Here is a 20,344-nt window from a genome sequence, read left to right on the forward strand (position 1 = left end):
TTGAGTGCACATTTACTGTGGACAGAATATTGTTCACTGTTTGATTACTGGTGTCTAAGCTGGGCAACTATTCATCTTTAGGAGGGTGCCAACAGGGAGGATGCCTTGCATAAACCAATTCTCTTGAATGTTCTCAGTTTTCGAGTCTAGGTAGGTGGTACCACACAAATGACAACAGGATGTATTTAGGGTAGGAAGAACAAGGTTTAAGATGAGCACTGATCTGAACAACTGCAGTGGGCTGTGGCATGATTAGTATTTGCTTTGCTGACAGTCAATGACTTGTTAAACATTTTATAGTAACTTGAGTCCTCAGAAACCTCAGTCCAACTCAGTGTAGCTTTATTGATAAGTATGACAGAATTTTGCTTTTACAGTATTAGCAGAAATCCAGATGATGCTGCCAATCATTGTCTTTTCATATATTTTGATGTACTATCAATGTGTATCTGTATATACAGGAAGCGTTCAGTGGCTTTGTGCATTATACTCCTATTTTAGCATAAAATGAAAAAAACATGTTTGGCTGTTCTGCTTGTGATCAATTGTTTTCAATTTGTTAAGGGCAATAAAGGAAACTCAGGCTTACAAGGTCTGGCAGGTTATCCTGGAGCACGAGGTCCCAAGGGATTGCCAGGCATGCCAGGGCCCAGGGGAGAAGCCGGACTGAAGGTACACTCCTGTGATCTTGTTTAAGTACAGTGTTACTGATACTGCTTAGTCTTCATGCTGCAAGCAATGATTGTGCATCCACCATGCTACTGTTAATTATGTGAGTAATTGGCACTAAAACTTATTTGAAGGGTAAGACTGTAAGTTGTGCTGACCTCATTTTTGAAAACAGTCCCATCCACCTGGATGCAATTCCCAGTCCAGAAGCCATTCCAAACACTTTGGGTTTTAGTGAAAGTTTTAGGGCCAGGTGTTTCCTGACTTTTCTTCTTAAAATTATGTAACTGCTACAACAGTTGGGATGATTTGAATACCTAAGTGGTCTACTAGCAGAGCAGTACTGGAATTTCAAGCTTAAGTCCCAAGTTTGGGTGCTAAGAAGCCCCTAGGCTTTTCTGGGCTGTCCATTTATCGTAAAATTGCTATTGTTCAGCCCTTTCAGAAAGAAGAAATCTAAGTTTTCCAGACAGTTCTGGTTGCCTTACATCAGCATATCCCCGTATTAATTTGACTCAATGTTTAAGAAAAATAAACAAACCCAGATTTTTATTTTTTTTTTTGCCATTCACAATCGAATTTTCAATCAAAAATCACAATTCATCATGCTCTTTTATTGGTAAGCAGTTTTAAAAAACCTTAAGTAACTTAAAAATTGGGAGAGGGAAATACTGTCTTTGTTACCTTTTCATGAAAATATTTTTCTTTAAACTGTATTCACTATTTGTAGTATTTACTGCCAGTGCTCACAGTCTGAATTTTACTGCTGTGTCTAGACAATGAGCCGTAGGAGGTAGTTCCTGCTCAGAAGTGTTTGAATCTCAAAAAGACAGGGAATAAATGAGGGTGAGGGAAAACTGTTACTGCATAGCACAAATTAAGTATTAGGTGTGGTCATACCAAGGCAGGTCAAAAGTCTTTGTTGGAGCAGAAAGATAACACCTAAGAAAGGGCATAAGCACAAGGCAAGCGTGAAAGGTTTATATTCACAGCCTTAATTGGAGCTCGGTAACCTCCCGAGCCAGACATAGTTTCCACGTGTTTGATAGTCCTCGGAATATTTTTCTTCTATGAAGTTTTCTTGTTTCCATTTGAGACAAGGTAAACTTTTAGTCTAACAACAAGGAGTTCCACAACTATACTATGCTTTGCTCAGTAGATGCTAATTTAAAATTAGCATCTAACCTGCCTATTCTCTATTTCATTCTGTGATTTTAGTGTTTGTTGTAAGGCACTATACTGGAAATGATCCAACATGTATGTTTTTTTGTATGTTTCCAAGCCAAGAAACAGTCAGGTCACATTTGCATGTTAGTGAATGTATGGTTATTGAAAACATTACTGATGGAAATAAAATTAATGTAGTAGGTATATTTCTTAGAGAGAAGACATTTTCCATTTTTCTACCAAGAAACCCATCTTTACATTTGTAATTGTTATAATTGTAATGAAGGATGCATTATCTTCCTATTGATAGGGTGAGACAGGGATTCTGGGTCATCCAGGAAAGCGAGGCAAAAGAGGCCTTCCAGGATCACAAGGTGACCAAGGACCAGCAGGAGACACAGGACTGAAAGGACAGACTGTATGTAATCATGTTAATGTTAATGCAAAACAACTAGTTCCAAGAGTTACCAACATGAAACAATAGAACAGATGTCTGCCTCTATTACAGGGAGAAGGTGGAGATCAAGGTTTAATGGGGATTCAAGGATTACCAGGTCTAAAAGTATGTGCTCATTCTTTTCTGTTAGATCTTGAGCCATTAACAGAGTAAGAACATCAGGAAAGCATAGAATTAATTAACTTTAACAATAAATTATTCAAAATCCATCTGAACCACTGGAACATTGTAGGCAGAACTGTGTACTCCATGTCCAAGGACAAATATTTTGGGTCAGTGAGCTTGATATTCATTACTGCTCTTAGAAGTTGTCTTACTTTCACTGATTCCAAGAAAGTGAAACGTGGATAGCTAATGTCCCCATGTGATTAAACTGTACCTTTCTATTTTCAGGGTCTTGCAGGGGACATTGGGTTAGTTGGAATTCTGGGCCCCAAGGGTCCAACTGGCCAAGCTGTAAGTGTTTTACTCCACAAAGTATGCCTTGCAAGTGATGTATTTATAGCTTAGAGAATTATCCAGTTTTCCCTGTTAACAAGACTGCAACACTGTAACCAAACCTTTCTCTCTGATTTTGACTCCACTAGAAACCCTTTTCATGTACGGCTACAGTGCTCTGGTTGCTATATGGTTACAGGTACAAAAGCAGAGCTGTGCTGTTAATTTTGAAGGATAAAAGCAAGCTCTGCTGACAAACGTGGCTCTCCTAGTATAATTTCATTTACACAAGTATCCTTATTGCTGTCATATCTTTGTCCGTTGGGGTTGAACATTCTCCTTCCTCTTACTGACAGCAGTGCTGGTTGTGTGTCTCTGTCCTACAGCAAAAGAAAACAAAAATAGCCAAATTTTGCCTGCTGTAAGACAGAGTGGTACTCAGGCATTATTGATAAGTAGATACTCTTTTTTTAATAATTCTTTTCTTTTTATTTACAAGGTTACTAAACTGCATTAGCTCATTCTGCACGACATTCTACATGCATCTTTAGCATTCTAAAATATCAGGCAATGTGCATCCAGATTGCAGTTTGAAGTGAAAAAGAGGGAAAGTTGCAGTATGGAAGGCCTTACCATAAAATCTTCTTCTCTCACTGAACTCTCTCGTCACAGAAATTAATTAGTTCAGTTAATCAGATGCAGAGCAGCAGCTTTAGGGGTCTGTTCGAATAACTACGTCCTTTTTCTGAACGTTCCTATACAAGATGAACACTGGAGATGAGCAGTTTGCTCTGAATGAAATGGAACAGAGGAGAAACATTTTAGCAGCACTTTCTGGCAGCCTTACGAAAGCACTTGTGGGCAGTAATATAGTTCAAGATGTTGATTGCATCTCAATAAATACGTGGTCTTGGGTAATCAGAGTACTTACATTTCCATTGGTTTTAGTGCATCAGCTTTCACATAAAAGAATGTGTGGGGGCTTTCCAACCACACCTATTACTAATTATTAAAATAATTACCTTGCTGATTTTGTAGCACTGTGCACTCAGTGTCCAGAAAGAGAATATCACCATGATTGTTGGATATTTGCCAGGGCTGTGTGCTTAGGTTCTTTAAACAAGGATATGTCGTAAGGATTGTCTTCATTTTGAAAACATGGTCAACTAATAAATTCTCTGTTTGTTTACAGGGATATATGGGCCCCGTTGGTGAAGAAGGCATAACAGGCCCAAAAGGCAGGCCTGTAAGTCTCCCTTCTCTTTTGCATAATTTGGTTATTTCACTTAGCCTTATTTATAATTATCTGATTTGCAGCATGTGAACTTCTCATTTTTCTGTTTGCAAATAGCAGCTAGCAGGAGCATCTTCACATTATACCATGCTGGTAGGCTAATGTGTGTGACTCCAGGACCTGTAATACAAACAAGGCGGGGGGGGGGGGGGGGAAATCTATGACAAAACAAATGTCATCTCAATGGTCTTCTAAGTACAGTATACAGAGGGCATGCCTATAGCAGTGGGTGAGTCGAGGCGTACACCAGCACGTAGAATATCCACATGGTAGTTAGGGTCTCAGCCGTAGGTCTAAGACAGATCTAAAGTATCCATGCTCAGTTTCAATTGAGTTTATTTTTTATGCATTGATTGGGCTGAACTGTCCAGAATGCCCCTTTAGACATGTCAGGAATGCCCACAAGGCCTTGTTGGGGTATTCCAGGTGCTGGTGAGGTCCCTGTAACAACTTAACTGCTCTTAGCCTTTCTTACAACCTTCAATGCACCCCAGGTTTCCTGCAGTGATGGAGCTCCAACCTCATCATACTTTCCATCCTTTGTTGCACTCCCTGTACCAGAGACAGAGCAATGTTCTTTAAGAGAACGTCCATGGCTCATGTCTGCAGACTACCCAGCCATACACGGTCGTTTTAGAAGCTCTTTGTACCACCCAAGCTCCTCTGCCTGATCAACAAGACTAGAAATGAATGAAAACATCTAAAAATGTAAATAATAATTATAAAAATAATAGGAATATACAATAGAAGTAATAAATACAGGTATTTACAAGTGAAAAGGAAGAAGGGAAATGATCCTTCTATAATTAGACTAATCTTTCCACTTCTTGGGAAAAACACAGTACTTTAAGCCTTGCTGAACCCTTCTCAGTCCCACTTGGGAGGAAAACTTTACAGTTGCTCATATGAAGGCTTTTAATAGACTTCATATTGACTGTAATGGTTTGCTCTTGTCATTAAGAAGGCATTACAGGTAAAGATTACTTCTTTTTGTTATGAAATGCAGCTACCAAGATGAAAAATTCTTCCAGAGAAGTACTGTAGAATTGTAGAATTGCAGGATTGTTACCATCTTCAGAGACACAATTTAAGTGTAAAACTAGACAAAAATGCCATGGAGAAAGAAAATAGTCTCTAATCTGTCTGTGGGAGGAGAGCTAATGGGGTAATAAACTCAGCTATATAATCAATGGATTTCTTCAGTGGTGGCAAGTACTAATTTTGGTTCTCTATACTTAAGACAGTGAAGGACTGATGTATTTGAGTGGATCAAAACATAGAGAATACAGCTGATTGATAGGGAGAACACTGACAGTTACAATTACTGTGAAAACCATTTTTACAATCCAGAGTAAACAGCTTTCCACACATAGGAATTACAAAATGTTTTCAAACAATTTAACTTTCTAATAGAACAGGAAGATTAAAGCCCCAGACTTGTAAATACTTCCACAGATGAGACTGGATTTTTTATGAGAGCTGTATAACTGTGATGGATATTAATCTCCTTGTTTCAGTCCCAGGTGGTTAGAAAGCACACTGGATTAACATATTTTCTTTCTTAAAGGGACTGAGAGGTGAAAAGGGCACAAGAGGTGAAATGGTAAGATGAAATAACTTCTTTGCTTTTAATTTTTTGACTGTGCAGAACCTATTGCCGTTACTCTGAATGCAGTCTTGCATGCTCTGAATGTCAGACAGTCATGTTGTGCTCCTGGAGAGTGCTGGCCAAGAAAGCTGATAGCAAAGAAAAATCCTGTGTCACATTTGTTGTCTGTGCCTCACAGCATAGCAGACATATGCAAGTTCATAACTCTGTATCATCTTGTCTAGACAGGCAGAAGTTCAGGAGAAGCCTAGAGCCTAGAGCTGAGAATGGGTGTGTGTGTTTTCTGTGCCAGCTGTAGTAGTGGTAGGCAGAGTTGCTAGGTTATGAAGTTGCTGTCCTTCATTTTTCTGTGAGGCTATTACATTAATTTCTGTACATTAGTAAATGTTCAAATTTGATTAAAAAATTGTTAAAGCTACTAAAGTCTCAAATTAATAATGGCTATATGAAAAGCCATTAAATGATCATATTTCAGCAAATATAAATGCAGTGATAGGTGACACCCGCGACATGACTTTATACGTCAGGTTTATAATTAGTTCCTTTTCCAGTAATTAGCCAATGCGATCTTGCTCCTCTTGCTCCTACCCTGCCTTTCACTCCACATCACTTAAAATCATGTATTTTCTGTTGTCTTGCTCTATTGTGCTTTTAGCAGCCACCTGTGTACAATTTCAACCTAATTGCCTTATAAAACTTTTGAAAAATAAATCAGAAATACTCAAAATTGCTGAAGAATTAAGGCTTGAATCTGAACTTGCTGTACATGTCTTGGAGAGCTATCCTCTGATTCTAATGCTCTTGAGGGAATTGCTGTCTCAGAATAAGAGGGAAACCAGTTTCTTAATTAGTGCTGCTATTAAACATCTCAAAAGTCCTTTTCTACTGTTTGTTTATAAGAATTGCTATGCCAGCATAGAGGTAAAAATGCTGACACTTAACAAACATCCAAAATGGTGAGCAAGAAGCATTCATTTCCATTGTTGGTGCATGTTAGTTCCTAATAAGTTCTTGAATTAATCAAGATGAGTTAGTTTCTTCTTAATGTTAATACACAGTGGCATTATTTTATATTACATAGCCAAGGATATATTTCCAACTACTTTCAGATACAAATGAGAGAAAATTATTTTCATCTGATATTCTGAGTTTAAATTTATATCTTTAAAATTTATATTGGCACTCTTCCTAAGATTTAAACTTTTTTTGTAGCAGTCCAAGTTTTAGTTATAGTTTTTAGTCTGTCTGGGATACAGGAAGAAATATCCTTTTATCTTGTGGAAAACATGGAAGGTAAAATCATGTCTCCTTGTTTTGCTCAGTGGTGAACCAAAGTTCAGGTCCTGTAGGCTACTTCTGGAGCTAAAAAATGATAGAGTCAGAAAGATAGTTTGTTGAAAAATTTTAGTCAAAGTTACTATTCAGTTCAAAATAGTCATATCACCGTGACTGCAGCATTTAGAAAAACAAAGAGTACATTTTGGAATATTGTTTCAGAATTCTAACGTTTCTGAAAGTGTTTCATTTTCTGACTGTGTTTTTATTATTATTCTTATCTCATGGCATGTCCAGTAATGAGTTACAATGTAGAGACAGAGGATGGCATGTCAAATAATGAATTATAATGTAGAGACATAGGATAATCCAGGTTGTAAGTGATCTCCAGACATTTCTGGAGAAACCTCGTGTTTAAAAGAGTCAGCTCTGAAATCAAACCATGTTGCTCAGGGCCTTAATCAGCCAAGTTTTGAAAAGTTCCAGGTACAGAGGCTGAGTAATTTCCCTGGGGAATGTATTTCAGTGTCTTACTATCCTCAAGGTGGAAGAAAAAGATATGAGATGACAAGGCATTATCTGTAATTCTCCATTAGCTGTTTTAGCTTAGATTTACAATAATTAATGGCAGATAGTACACTGTATTATATTATATTGTAGGATGTTATTAGGATTTACCCATTATGAGATATGGTGACATAGCATCATATTGACATCAGTGAGCAGGGAAAGCTTAATATTAATAATTTTGTTAAACACTTTCTGTTTCTTGGAAATTTTCATAACTCATAGAAAATACGGAAGTTCTTGCTCATGTTTTCAAAGTTAAGCATGTGCGTCACTGCATGTAAAATTACAGCTTTACACTATTGGAAAAAGATTGGGGTGTTAAACTTTGAACTTCTGCACTAGCAATCCAGTTAGTGATTAAAGAATTAAAGAGTACACTGAAACTAACTGCTTTATCCTCTGCTTTGGGCTGTTATGAACTAGAGTTATACCTTTCTCACTTAAATACTAATGTGATCAAAAGGTAAATTAAGTAGATTTGTAAAGGTAATCCTGTACCTTCCAGTAAAACATCTAGCAAATAATCTAATCTACGAAAAGTTTAATTTAACCTCACTTTGCTGCTCTGCAACAGGAAGGGAACATTTATAACATCTCTACAGGATGTTCAACACAGTCTATGCAGATTCATTATATTTTAAGGGCTTATAAAGGTAACTGAAATAGTCCTCTCAAGTTTTAAGGCATTTAAGAAATGTAATATCCTCAAAAGTAGTTAACTCAGTTAAATTGCATTCAATATTTACTTTTTTTTTTTTTCTTCATATGGGTTTTATTGGCAAGGAGACAGTGAGTTAAGACAAATCACAGTCCTCTTTTACAAAATACCTTAAATTCATTTGGACAACGTAGGGTTTAATTTTTGAAAGATTCAATTCTATCTCAGAAACCACTACAGATTTTAACTGTTCTTGTCCCAAGACTTTTTGAGTCTTAAAATTGTGATACATGCCAAGAATATAGAGCATTAACTGAAGTATTCAGTCATCTGAAAAATCCACTGGAATGCCTAAATCTCAGCACTCAGAACAAGGACATCTATTCATCAGAGAGCAGTGGTTACTTAGGGACAAACTGTTTAAGGCCTTGTGCCTACAAGGCAGACCTTGTGTCCTACAGCAGACTAACAGCACCTGAGTTGTCTGATTAACGAAATGTGGAGGTCAGCCTACACAGCTGGCAGTTGATTGTCAGGAGCTGAGGGACTAGCCCAAAATAGTGAATGTCATCTCTGCAAACCCATCTCTCATCAGTTATGTTGTAATAATAAATAACAAAAATAATATTTTATGCCTGTTTAGTAGTAATAGAATTTAAAAGAAAATTTCAAGCTGAGTAATACTCAGAAGAGCAAAAAGAAGCTACACAGAACTTGCCACAGAACCAGCAGAGATTTCTATAGTACTATATAAGTGGTTTCTTTTCTATTTTCCAATTTTAAGCATTACTGTCTTTATTAAATATCTGTAAATATTGGCCTAAAAGATGGCATAGAGTTCTTTTAATGGGTGTAAGTGGATGAAACATAAACAGGTCAGAATTTATCAACTGAAAAGTTGACTATATTTACAGTCCCTAGAGCTTATTGCCATTAAGATTATCTTAATTAAATATCACAAGACCATATCTCTAAACAATCAAATTGCTTCAGTTTTGGTTCTCTTCTAGTATCCAAAGGATGTGTATAAAAAATGGGTCATGGCCTTAAAGCCATTTGCAGTATCTCAACATAGCCTTGTTGGTATAGATCTAGTGCTAGAAAGTACATGATGGTTTCCACTTTTCACACCATTCACAATACAGCAAGTGAGCCCCTTTGGCATGGGCTGAGCAGGTCATGTGCAGGTATGCTTAATTGGTGTGGCTGTGGAGGTCATTGTAACCCCTGACACATGCTGCCCAGTAGCTGCCATGTGTTTGCCTTATGCATGTGTCTAGAGATAATAAGAAATGCAGCTGGTATTCTCTTAATCAGTGACCTAAATAAATCACTCCTATCTGCTTTGAGATCCCTTTTTAAAATCTACATTAACTGTTAGGTTGAATCTTGCCTTTCTTTACCCATTTCCAGCTGCCCTTGCTTGTGGCAGCTTGAAGTACACCCTAAGTTCAGCAGCTCTGGTGCAGTGACACACAAAGAATCTTGCTGTGAAATCTCACAGCAGGAGTGCTTCTTGTTACTATATTGAGTGGTTTACAAATTAATACCTCTGACTAGATCAGTTTCACAATATTTGTCAGCATGGCTATGTCAGATAAGATTATTTCTCTTTTGGCACAGACATGGTACTGCATGACAATACACTAAGGGCTTTTGCTGGAACAGTTTATTGTGCTTGAATAATTGGTTACAAGCAGCACGGGCTAAAGAATGTTTTGCTTAAATTAACTCAGTTATGTTAAAAGCTTTTCCTAATACATGGTGCAGCTCTGGCTTATGCCTTTCAATCCTTTTTTCCTTTTGGTCGTATTAAGGCCTTTTCTTTTCCTTGTTGTTATTCCTTCTATTGTTTATGTTACAGCAGCTCCTAGAGGCTTTGAGTATTGTAGAGACTGAAGAGGATAATCTAAGAGAGACATAAGTATTGCTGTATATTAATAAATATTCACAATCATTCCATCTGAATGGGAATAGTTGCTCGAAGAAAGAGTAATTCAGATGAGGTTATTGTTTTGTGGAAGGTCCACGTCCAGCCCTAAGGCAAGCCTAAAACTTAGATTTTAAGACTCTATGCATTGTAGGCACTAAAAGCTAGGGAAAAGCAGCTGTTTCTTCTCCTTGTCTCCTCCATGCATCCAACTTATGATGAGGAAACAGACATAAATAAATAAATGAAGGAAGCTTGTACTATCACTATTAAACAACAAATATAACATGTTCTGCCTGAAAATTGAACTGCTGATAAATGGAGCTAATAAATGCCCAGCAGAGAGTCATGGGGTATAGCAGATAAGTTCGTTTTTTACAACGCCCCATAACATTATTTAAAATGCTTTTATGGCCACTCATCCTTTGTGGTACTTGTATTGGCAACATGCGTGTAATGCTGGCACAACGTATAGCACGTTATATATTAATACTTTGCATGACTTCTGTTATTCCCTTCATATCAAAAGTAATTGGATAAACAAGTAACCAGACAACCCAGCAATTCTAACACATGTTAACAGGGTATGGTACTTTAACAGCAGGGGATAATCATCTACAGCTTTACCCAAACCAGTATGCATTGTGGGCTTCTGGGATTTGAAAAATACATAAATGTAAAACCAAAGATGTTCATCTATATGTTACATCTTTCCTCTGTTTCTTCTAGGGGCCTCAGGGACCTCGAGGCCAGCCAGGACCACGTGTGAGTGCATAATTTCCATGCCTTCATTTTTATGTTGTGATTGCATTATACAAACATGTGAAGCACCTAATACCTGGTTTCTCCCATTTTCCAGGGACCACCTGGACCACCAGGACTAACAGTAAGTCCTGTAACAACCCTAACCTACAATACAGTTCTTTTATGAAAGTGAAAATAGTGGGATCCTCTTCAAACATGTTGCTTGTTCATCACTGCACGTGAAACGCAAATACATTTTTCTACAACTTCCATCACTACAGCAATATATTGTTTTTTTTAACCTTCTGTACTTTTGATATGGGTTAACTCTATCACACTCTAAAAGTTTTTTCTCCTGTCCTGTATTTGAACAGTCTGGAAGATAGCAACAGAAGATTTTGTGCTAGTTCTGACCCAGATGTTCTCCCTGTATATACACACACAGAGATTTAGTTTGTAATGGAATTGTACCAGTTAGGACAGACTCAGTGCTGAAGTTTCCTAAACCTGTAATGACATGTATAATCTGAGAAGACATTACAAGAACTAGATGCTTGTGTGCGTGACTTGGTTCTTTAAAAACAAACCAACCTGTTGTCGGGGTGTGGTATATACCTGTGTATCACACAAAGTGCAGAGAATGAAAATACGCAAGAAACAGGCTTCCTTCAGAGTCTACTCTGTCAGTCTTGGCATTTCTTAATGCATCATGAAGACTACTTTGATCTGTTAGCTGCTCATAGATGATTGAGATATGCTTTGTGTCTGCTTCTCTGCAAAGGAATGACACCTTTTCACACTTACCTGGATTGGGTTTCTTAAATATGCAAATTAAATGGCTGGGAGAACTAAGTTGGGATATTAGTCTGGAACAATTATTGTAGTATCTGTTTTACAGGTTCTGAGAGTACCATCATTAAATTTGGTATAGGGATAGTAATAAAAATCAAATATGCTTTTTCTGTATGCATGCTTGCATTCTTTGGAAGTGGAAGGCAGGATCCTATTTTAAAAGTAAGTGTTTCCTGTTAATTATGTTCTAAAATGATAAAATAATAAAGGTATTGTGTATGTTGCTATATAGTGCTCAAAGAATTTAGCACATGCATTGTAGAATATTCCTGTTCATGTTTTTATATTCTTCTTTTTTTTTCTTTTCAGAAACAAGTGGACATCAATGCTGCTGTTCAGGCTTTAATTGAGTCAAATGCTGTACTGCAGAGGGAGGTAATGTATTTCAATGCATTTGCATTGGCATACAGGCTATGCAATTACAATTCTATTTTTTGAGGACAGAACAAGATTTCTTTAAAGGCTTAATTTAAAAACAATTATGGACGGCAAGTATTATTGTTAGGATTTATAGAATACAATTGAAATGAAGTTGAGAAAACCAGCATCATTTCTACCTTTTTGTCCTGACTGGCAGTAATGGAAATTTGTTGACTGCCATACATAACAGACTGCATCTGCTTCGCCACAGATAATGATGGTGGCATTTAGGCTTTGACTCAAAAAGTGTATATGATATATGCAAGTTTGTGGTCTCACTGACTGCAAGACAATTCCTTACATGTGTGAAATAAATACGTTTGCTACGTAGATTTCACTGTTCAAAATCTGAAACTGCTTAAATATTTTAAAAATACACTAATTGTTTTTCTTTTTTTTTTTTCCTTCCTTTTTTTTGGTCAATATGTCACAATTATGTATTTGCATGATCTTTACCTGCCTGCACCTTCACTGCTCTGATAATTATAAAATCTACTAATCTATTTATTGGAATATGTTATTCTTACCCTGTCTTATATGGCTGACTGCATGCATTGCAAACATTTTGCTTCCATCTGGGTATTCCATGGCCATTTGAGTATTACTGTTATGTACTGTTGCTGTGATACTTCTTTGTGGTAACACATTTGCTAATGGCCCTTGGCAGAAATACCAGAATACTGAAGTAACTTTACTAGATCACAGTACAGAGATATTCAAAACGCTGCACTACCTTAGCAATTTACTGCACAGCATCAAGAACCCTCTTGGCACACGAGATAACCCAGCACGCATCTGCAGGGATTTACTTAACTGTGAACGTAAAGTGTCGGATGGTGAGTGTCCACTTTCATTAAAGCTGGGCTGGGAAATGTGTTGCTTCTAAATGTTACTTTCATCAAAATTATGTTGTGTGGATTCTTTTATTCTATGCTGTTGTAGTATGCCTTCGTATTATTTTAATTAAAGATAACATTTCTGAGTTTTAAGGATGGAAGTATGTACCTATCTCATGTTATATAGATATTAGAGACAGATTTATATCTATATTTTTTTTTTCAAATGGTGTCCAGAAAACTAGAAACTGACTCCAATTTTGTGAATAGACACAGCTAATCTTGCAGTCAGTTGTGTAGACCTGATTCTAGATTCCTAATGAGAGCTGACAAGTGTTGTATTGCAGAAGGTTCTGAATTGATATTTCAAATCAAAAATAATTCTTTAAACCTGTAATGTCAATACTGTGACATAATTCACTTTCTGAGTGCCTAATAACATAAAAACCTGTAAACATCCCTATTATCAAATATTAGCATTAACAAACTATGGAGGAAATGGGAAATGAAGTTAGAGTCTACAGGGAAATCACTGTTCTATAGCACAGATGATGATGGACTGATTCTTTATGACTGCAGTAGAGATGAGCCTAACCTTTATTAGAACTGTGCTCTCCTACCTAAGACTCAGTCCTTTAGGGCCACAAAGGTCACTGATACAGTCATTCACTTCACACACTCACAGATAAATTGTAGAGCACAAGCTGACTCATATTTAACCATCAGTTAAGGGAAGCTAAATCCTGATATAATTTGTATGTGTCCTATTTCTTTTATTGGATTCACAATAGTAAGTGAATGGTAGTGAAGAAAAAAAGGATCTTCAAGATGCTGTGAGAGCAAGAGAATTTAGATGCATATTTTACATTCCTGAATATATTTCCTATATAAAGCCAAGCCAAGAAGAAAAAAATTAAGTTTTAATATAGAAAGAGCAGCCTGGGCCTAGCACCTTTTTTCTCAGTTTTTACCTGCAGAAAAAGAAAACTTTTTTTGAAACTATGACAGTACTCAAGAGTCATTGTACATGTAATCAGAATTGAATGTGTTAGTAGAATTATAATAGCGAAAAGACTTATTTCCTAGTGAAACTAATGTGACAATATATCTAATACTTGCCAGAAAGTATTAATATTTCAGCAATTTTTTTACTAACAAATATATTTTTGGTTAATTTTCCATCTGGGATGGTACACTAATAGGAAAATACTGGATTGACCCAAACATTGGATGTCCTTCTGATGCCATTGAAGTTTTCTGCAACTTCACTGCAGGTGGTCAGACATGTTTAACACCACTGTCTGTGACAAAGGTATGCATTGCTTCCAGAGACACTGTATTTGTACTCAGAACTATTAGCAAACAAATGCTTATTTACTTAACTCATGAAAGTTTACTTATGACACTCCAGGGAGGGGTCACATGCATCTTTGTGGAAGGACATGTTATATATTCTGTTACAGAAATTGCAGATTTTCTGGACACAATACATAGTAGTGTATCTCTCCCTCTGTTAATTTACTCACCTTCCATGCCAATGGAATTTTTTTGTTTTGCTTTATACTTTTCTATACAAGACACAAAAAATAGCCTGAAATACATCTAAGCTACATTAGTAACTCCTCACTCAGGGCAGCTAAGTTTAATTTAGCAATGCTGAGGTCATATGCGGTGGGAAGAAGGACTATTATGGCTACTTTTCAAGACTTACCTACTTTTAAATACCACTAGGCAGAGACTGATTTCCTTTATATCATTGGTCCATGCCCCTCTTCACATGTAGACCTTAAATCCTTGAGGCTATAAATGTTTTATTTGTGGAGTTTCACATATACACTGTAGTTGTTGCAAAACCAAAATGAATACCTTAAAAGAAATATCAAAATAAATACTCCTACATTTGGAAGACTCCTGAATATGATCTAGTCTTAAAGAAATCAAAATAGGCTTGTGAATTTTTTGACTTTTAATAGAATATGGATATTGCCAGAATTTGTGGCCCAGAAAGACTAAACACTTGCATGATATGGCTGCAGTTAAAATACTGCTGCTGATAATATCTTTGTTTGAATCACAAAATAATTTGTTTCAGTTTCCTTATTTAAAAAGTGTGTTTACTGCCCAGCTGTTTCAACAATGTTGTATGGATTAGCAAATGTTTAAACTCTGAAACTATCCTATGAAGCTCTTGTTTATAGTAATCACCGTAATAGAACCTAGCAGCTCTCCTGAAAAGCACAGATCATGCTCTTTGACATTGATCTCAATGTATAAACTTCTATTCATGCTCCCATGCCTGGACACCAGACATGTATGTGCATATTACTTTGTGTTGTGCTGGCCATTCAGCATAGTCCAGCTGTAAGTCTAACAATGCATTTATCTTGGAACCTAGCTGGAGTTCGGCGTTGGAAAAGTGCAGATGAACTTCCTTCATTTACTGAGCTCAGAAGCAACCCACAGCATCACAATTCATTGTCTGAACACACCAATGTGGAGATTAAACCATGCAGGTGGCCAGAAAACATCTGTTAGCTTCAAAGGATGGAATGGTCAAATATTTAAAGCAAATACGCTACTTGAACCGAAAGTGCTTATGGATGAATGCATGGTAAATATTTTTCAGCACTGGCATTATTGAAACCATAATGGAGTTTCTGTTTAGACATTGCTAACTTTCTGCAAATTACAAACATTTAGGTTTACATCCCTTTAATATTACTTCTTGCATTGTTCTGCAATTTGACACTGAATTCAATATCTATCCAAATGTGATACAGGCTATCTATAAGCTGCCGTTCACACTGTGTCATGTGTTTCAAGACTACTGAGACACTGGAAGGAAATCAGAACAGAAATAAGGAGGTCTTCCAGGAAGTTTTAGGAACAGATTTAGGTTTCAGTAGGAGCTCTGTTGAAATTATCTGACACACAGTCTTGGGTTCAAACAGGCTAGAAATGAGTTTCAGACAATTAAATATCTTTAAATTCATTAACTGAGTCAATTGTATGGTTATTTAATAATTTAATGCTGATTGGAAATGGACTCTGTGGGTAACTAAAATATTAAATTGTATTTGCATTTAGGAAAATTTCTAAGAGCTGTTTAATTTTCTAATGCTTATTTGATTACTCCATTCACAAAGATGTAATCCATTTAGTCTGTGTCTTGGTAGAATACTATGAAATATAGCAGCCAAGCATCCTATACTTTCAGTATTTTATAGCTCTATTTTCATTTACAGTAACAAAAGATGTGAGGCTGGTTCCATATTGATACAGGGGTGTCAAGTGAGATTTTTGAGGACAGAAAGTGGTTTTATTGGGTCACTTTGAAGATGCTACACTCCAACCTTTATTAGCACATGGCAATGAGATGCTGTAGACTGTGTCATGAAGATAAGATATGGCCATTGAAGTCCCTTCTTCCCAGTCTGTTTGGAACTGGTTTAATCCCTGAGAAAAATTGAGACACACAGAGATGGCTACTGAGAAGTGCCATTTTTCTGTGATATTCTATAGGGTCTGTAATTATGTGTGGAAAACTGCAATGTACAGATGCGGTGCAGAACCTCACACACTACCTGTTCAGGGATTTCACTTTTCAGTGGCGTCCACCGTACTTGACGATTTCCAAGAATGGAGTACTTGCAAACATCAAGACACTCTGAGATTCAGACAACATTATAAAGTTGTTTTACAGTTTTTAAAGAGGAATCAATTTCTACTGAGATTTTGAAGGATTAGAATAAACTACAAAGTTCATGGCAAAAATGCAGCTCTCATTCCTTGCAAGTGTTCTTTAAGGGCCTAAGGAGTCATTTCAAGTACCTGTGGAGTTCATTACTTTGAGAGCTAATGTTTAGAATTGGAGATGAATTTAGCAAGCGATCTGAGAGTCCAGGACTACTTGCAAAGTGACAGGCGCTCTGCTCTGATCCATATTGCACTGTACCTGCATCTGCTCCAGATTCCAGGCTGGGCTTTTCCACAGTTAGGGCATTGCCAGGAGTGGCCATGGGAGAACTGGCATTTCTTAAATTGCACAGTTTCTTTAGGAGCCGGTGGGAGAAGAAATGTTTCTAAAAGCTTCTTCTCTATTTTTTTTCCTCTCCAAGCACAATTTGTGTTTTCTGAGGGTCATCTTTGATATGAATCTAATACTCTGCTTCTGTGTGTTGCAGATTGAAGATGGCAGCTGGCATAAGACACAGTTCTTTTTTCACACTCAGGACACTAATCAGCTTCCAGTCATACAAGTTAATGCACTTCCTCATCTCAAACCAGGACAGCAGCACTTCATAGAAAGTGGTTTAGTGTGCTTCCTTTAAGGCTTCTGTTCTGGAATTTTTTTCATCAACATGGAATTGCTGCATAGATTGATTGCAAAAGTAATAATGCATTGCAGGCAAAATTACTAGGAACTGAAGAATCATTTTAAACAGTGCTGGTTAAAGAACCTCAGGAAGAAAAAGACTTCCTCCTAAGGAGAAATGGCATTGAAAAAGAAAAGAAAGAACCAAAAGGCTATAACAATTTTCATAGAAAAATTTACCAAAAATTTGTTAGTGCTTTCTTGCATAATTTCCTGGAATTGAGTATTTGAACATGGTAATTTTCAGGACATCTGGTGTTCTTAGCAATCTCTTGAACAGCACTGCAGAAAAGCCATCCCGAGGAAAGCTGGAGACATACAATACGAAGGAGCAATACTGGCTAATGCTCCCAAATGTGCAATAGTTTATATATGAGAAGTTAATTATGCCACAGTACAATAGGTCTTCTTAAGCATTGTTTTACTATAGTCCTTTGTGGACACATACATCTTAACAGATGGCACACTACCTCTTTTTTGTTTCCTGTCCATCTTACCCTGGTGCTTTTCATAACACAAGGTGCTTGTGGCCTTAGCAGAGATTATTTGAATCCCTTTATCTTTCAGACTGTATGTGCTGGTTACATCAGGATGTGTTTCTGTTGTAAAGGTACTTGTTTTAAATTGTTGGTCACATACTTCACTACAATGAAAACATTATTTATGTGGATTTCTTGTTTAAAATATTTTTGTGTACTGTTGTGGAAATGGTATAGAAACAGCACATTGTATATGATGCATATATAGTCAGAACAGTTAGCTTTACAGCCATTGTAAAATTGTAGTAGAAGAGCTACCTACAGTAGTTTTGAGGTTTAGATTCTGTATTTCAGTTAACCTTTCTGATGCCAAAGGCATCTTAAGATGATACATTGTGTATATATTTTGTAACTTGTGAAAATTACCTACTACAGCATGTCTTCTGAATGGCTGCTGTTAAATTATAATCAGCATTTCTTCAACCTAGAAATTCCACTTTTTCAAAGCTATTAGATCTTCTTTTTAAAATCTTCAAATTTTTTTAATAAAAAAAAATATTAAGAACAATTTTACCATTGGGAAAAGCACTCTTTATATGCCTCTCTTATCAATCCACAGGCAATACCAGACTATACTGGGGAGTAGTGGAGTGTTCAAACACTTGTTTAACTGTCTTGATCCATGGGAAACACACTTACCAAAGTATAATAAAATAAGCTTCCAAGCTATCTGTTTGTCTTTTACTATTCTGTTTTGTATTTTGTAGTTCATTCTCAGTAACAATGAAAATACTCTGTAAGGATACTTACTAGGTGACAATGCTGCTTTTTCCAAGGGGAAACACACAGGCTTTGTGCCATGGAATACTACGAGACAGTGCTGACCTTTACAAGGTAATATACATCTGTCCTGGGTTGACACAGCCCACTCAAAAGCCCTTCTCCCCCAACCAGGCAGGAGGGAAAGTAACAACAGGAGAGAAACAAAACAAAACAAAAACACAACCTCTGGGCTGAGATAAAGAATTTTACTGGAAATAATACGATGCACAATTATCTTAGCCTCTGCAGAAAATCGCAGCAAAATGCACAAGCAGCAGCAGAAGCTAGCAACCTTCCCCCAACCCAGCGGAAAAGCCCAACACCCCAAAAACCTGAAACCAGCAGCAGCAAACAGAACAGGAAGCCTCTCATGTTACAACGTGTACTTCAAGCCCCACCATAGTTTGCTCCAGCCACCGCATTCATTTTGAAACGGGCATGACAGCAGCATGGTACAGAATATCAGCAGCAGATTCAACTCAAGCCATGACACATTACATTTTATATTGAAGCATCGTGTTCCCTTTAAGAAAATCTCATAAAACTAAAGTCAAAGCAGGATTACAGAGAAAATGCTCCACTTTTTTGCATTTTCAGGATCATTACGCTCTGATGGTATCACCAGTTCCTAGTTTGGCTGTGGAGCTGATGTTGTGGCAAATGGAATTATTTTTTTTCTTCATGAACTTAATGTTTTTGAACATTTTCTGTCTCATGTATATTTTTATTAGTCTCATCCTATTCCTGGAAATTCTTTATAGCCTATATTTATGAGTCATATCGGCATGTCACAGAAATTATATTATCTTTTAAAGAGCTTAAGGTAATGTCAGGCAGCACAGGTGCAAACATGCATTTCTGTAACTGAGGCAAAAATGCATGTCCCATGCAGACAGCACAATGAACTTGTGCAGCAGGACACTGACAGTAGTGTACTGTGTCACTTGAGTTGGGAGGTTGCCAGAACCATTTGGTTGAAGGTACCCTGTTGGACAGTCTATTTGTATACAGTGCAGCGTGTGTTTTGGAAGTTTCTTGCAATCAGACATCTTTTCCTTAAGGCCTTCACAGGCGATCTGGTGCAGTTTTGTTCCACCATGTTAACAAGTACCTGTCGTCTTCAATTTTTTTTATGGTTTCTGAGGTGGCCATCTACTTTGTTACCCTTAATTTTAGAGCAAGCCCTGACCTAGATTACAAGTCTTTTGTCCGATTCCTTTTACCCCTTTTCCTTTCATTGGTTTTTTTTAATGGTTAAAAGTCGATCACAAGCCCTGGGAAGTAGGGCTTTGCAGCAGCCAGCGCAGGAGCGATAAACCCTGAAGGGAGAACGGTGCCGCTGGGAGCTGACCGCCTCCTGCCTCTGGCGGTTCCGAGTGGGGAGCCCTTCTCCCTCTCTCCAGGGCAAGCCCGGCGTCGGCCCGCGGCTCAGCCACCTGAGGTCGTTGTCCTCTGACGGCCGCCAGGCGGCGCCGCCGCCCGGAAAAGGCCGCGGCCGGGCCCGCCCTGGCCAGGCCCAGCGGACAGCGCGTGGAGAGGCGGCGCTGCACAGCCATGGCGGAGCCGGACGAGTCCGGGAGCTCTCGGCCGTCAGCGGGCGGGCGGAAGATATCCTTGCAGAGGTATGGGCAAGGACAGCGTGCGGGGCCGCATCTGGCGTGCGCTCTCGGACCTGGCCGCCGAGCCTTGCGGCCGGCTATGCTTCGGAAATGCTCGGGGCCGCCGCCGGCAAAGGCTGCGCCAGCCTCT

General features: G+C 37.8%; 2 protein-coding genes across 2 annotated transcripts in view; both read left to right on the forward strand.

The window, feature by feature from the left end:
- Positions 1–18,493, forward strand: part of COL24A1 (collagen type XXIV alpha 1 chain) — a 126,172-nt gene extending 107,679 nt beyond the window's left edge. The window contains exons 48-60 of the mRNA XM_054165019.1: positions 565–672; positions 2,147–2,254; positions 2,345–2,398; positions 2,687–2,749; positions 3,924–3,977; positions 5,593–5,628; positions 10,797–10,832; positions 10,927–10,953; positions 11,973–12,038; positions 12,751–12,919; positions 14,122–14,231; positions 15,315–15,530; positions 17,104–18,493. Coding sequence (XP_054020994.1) covers positions 565–672; positions 2,147–2,254; positions 2,345–2,398; positions 2,687–2,749; positions 3,924–3,977; positions 5,593–5,628; positions 10,797–10,832; positions 10,927–10,953; positions 11,973–12,038; positions 12,751–12,919; positions 14,122–14,231; positions 15,315–15,530; positions 17,104–17,250 — 1,194 coding nt within the window. The 3' untranslated portion in view covers positions 17,251–18,493. The remainder of the gene's footprint in view (positions 1–564; positions 673–2,146; positions 2,255–2,344; positions 2,399–2,686; positions 2,750–3,923; positions 3,978–5,592; positions 5,629–10,796; positions 10,833–10,926; positions 10,954–11,972; positions 12,039–12,750; positions 12,920–14,121; positions 14,232–15,314; positions 15,531–17,103) is intronic.
- A 1,611-nt stretch (positions 18,494–20,104) lies between these two features.
- ZNHIT6 (zinc finger HIT-type containing 6) overlaps positions 20,105–20,344 on the forward strand; it is a 30,374-nt gene continuing 30,134 nt past the window's right edge. The window contains exon 1 of the mRNA XM_054165194.1: positions 20,105–20,217. Within this exon, the coding sequence (XP_054021169.1) occupies positions 20,150–20,217 (68 nt within the window). The 5' untranslated portion in view covers positions 20,105–20,149. The remainder of the gene's footprint in view (positions 20,218–20,344) is intronic.

This window comes from Dryobates pubescens, chromosome 11, assembly GCF_014839835.1.
Source record: "Dryobates pubescens isolate bDryPub1 chromosome 11, bDryPub1.pri, whole genome shotgun sequence".
NCBI classification, from domain to species: Eukaryota; Metazoa; Chordata; class Aves; order Piciformes; family Picidae; genus Dryobates; species Dryobates pubescens.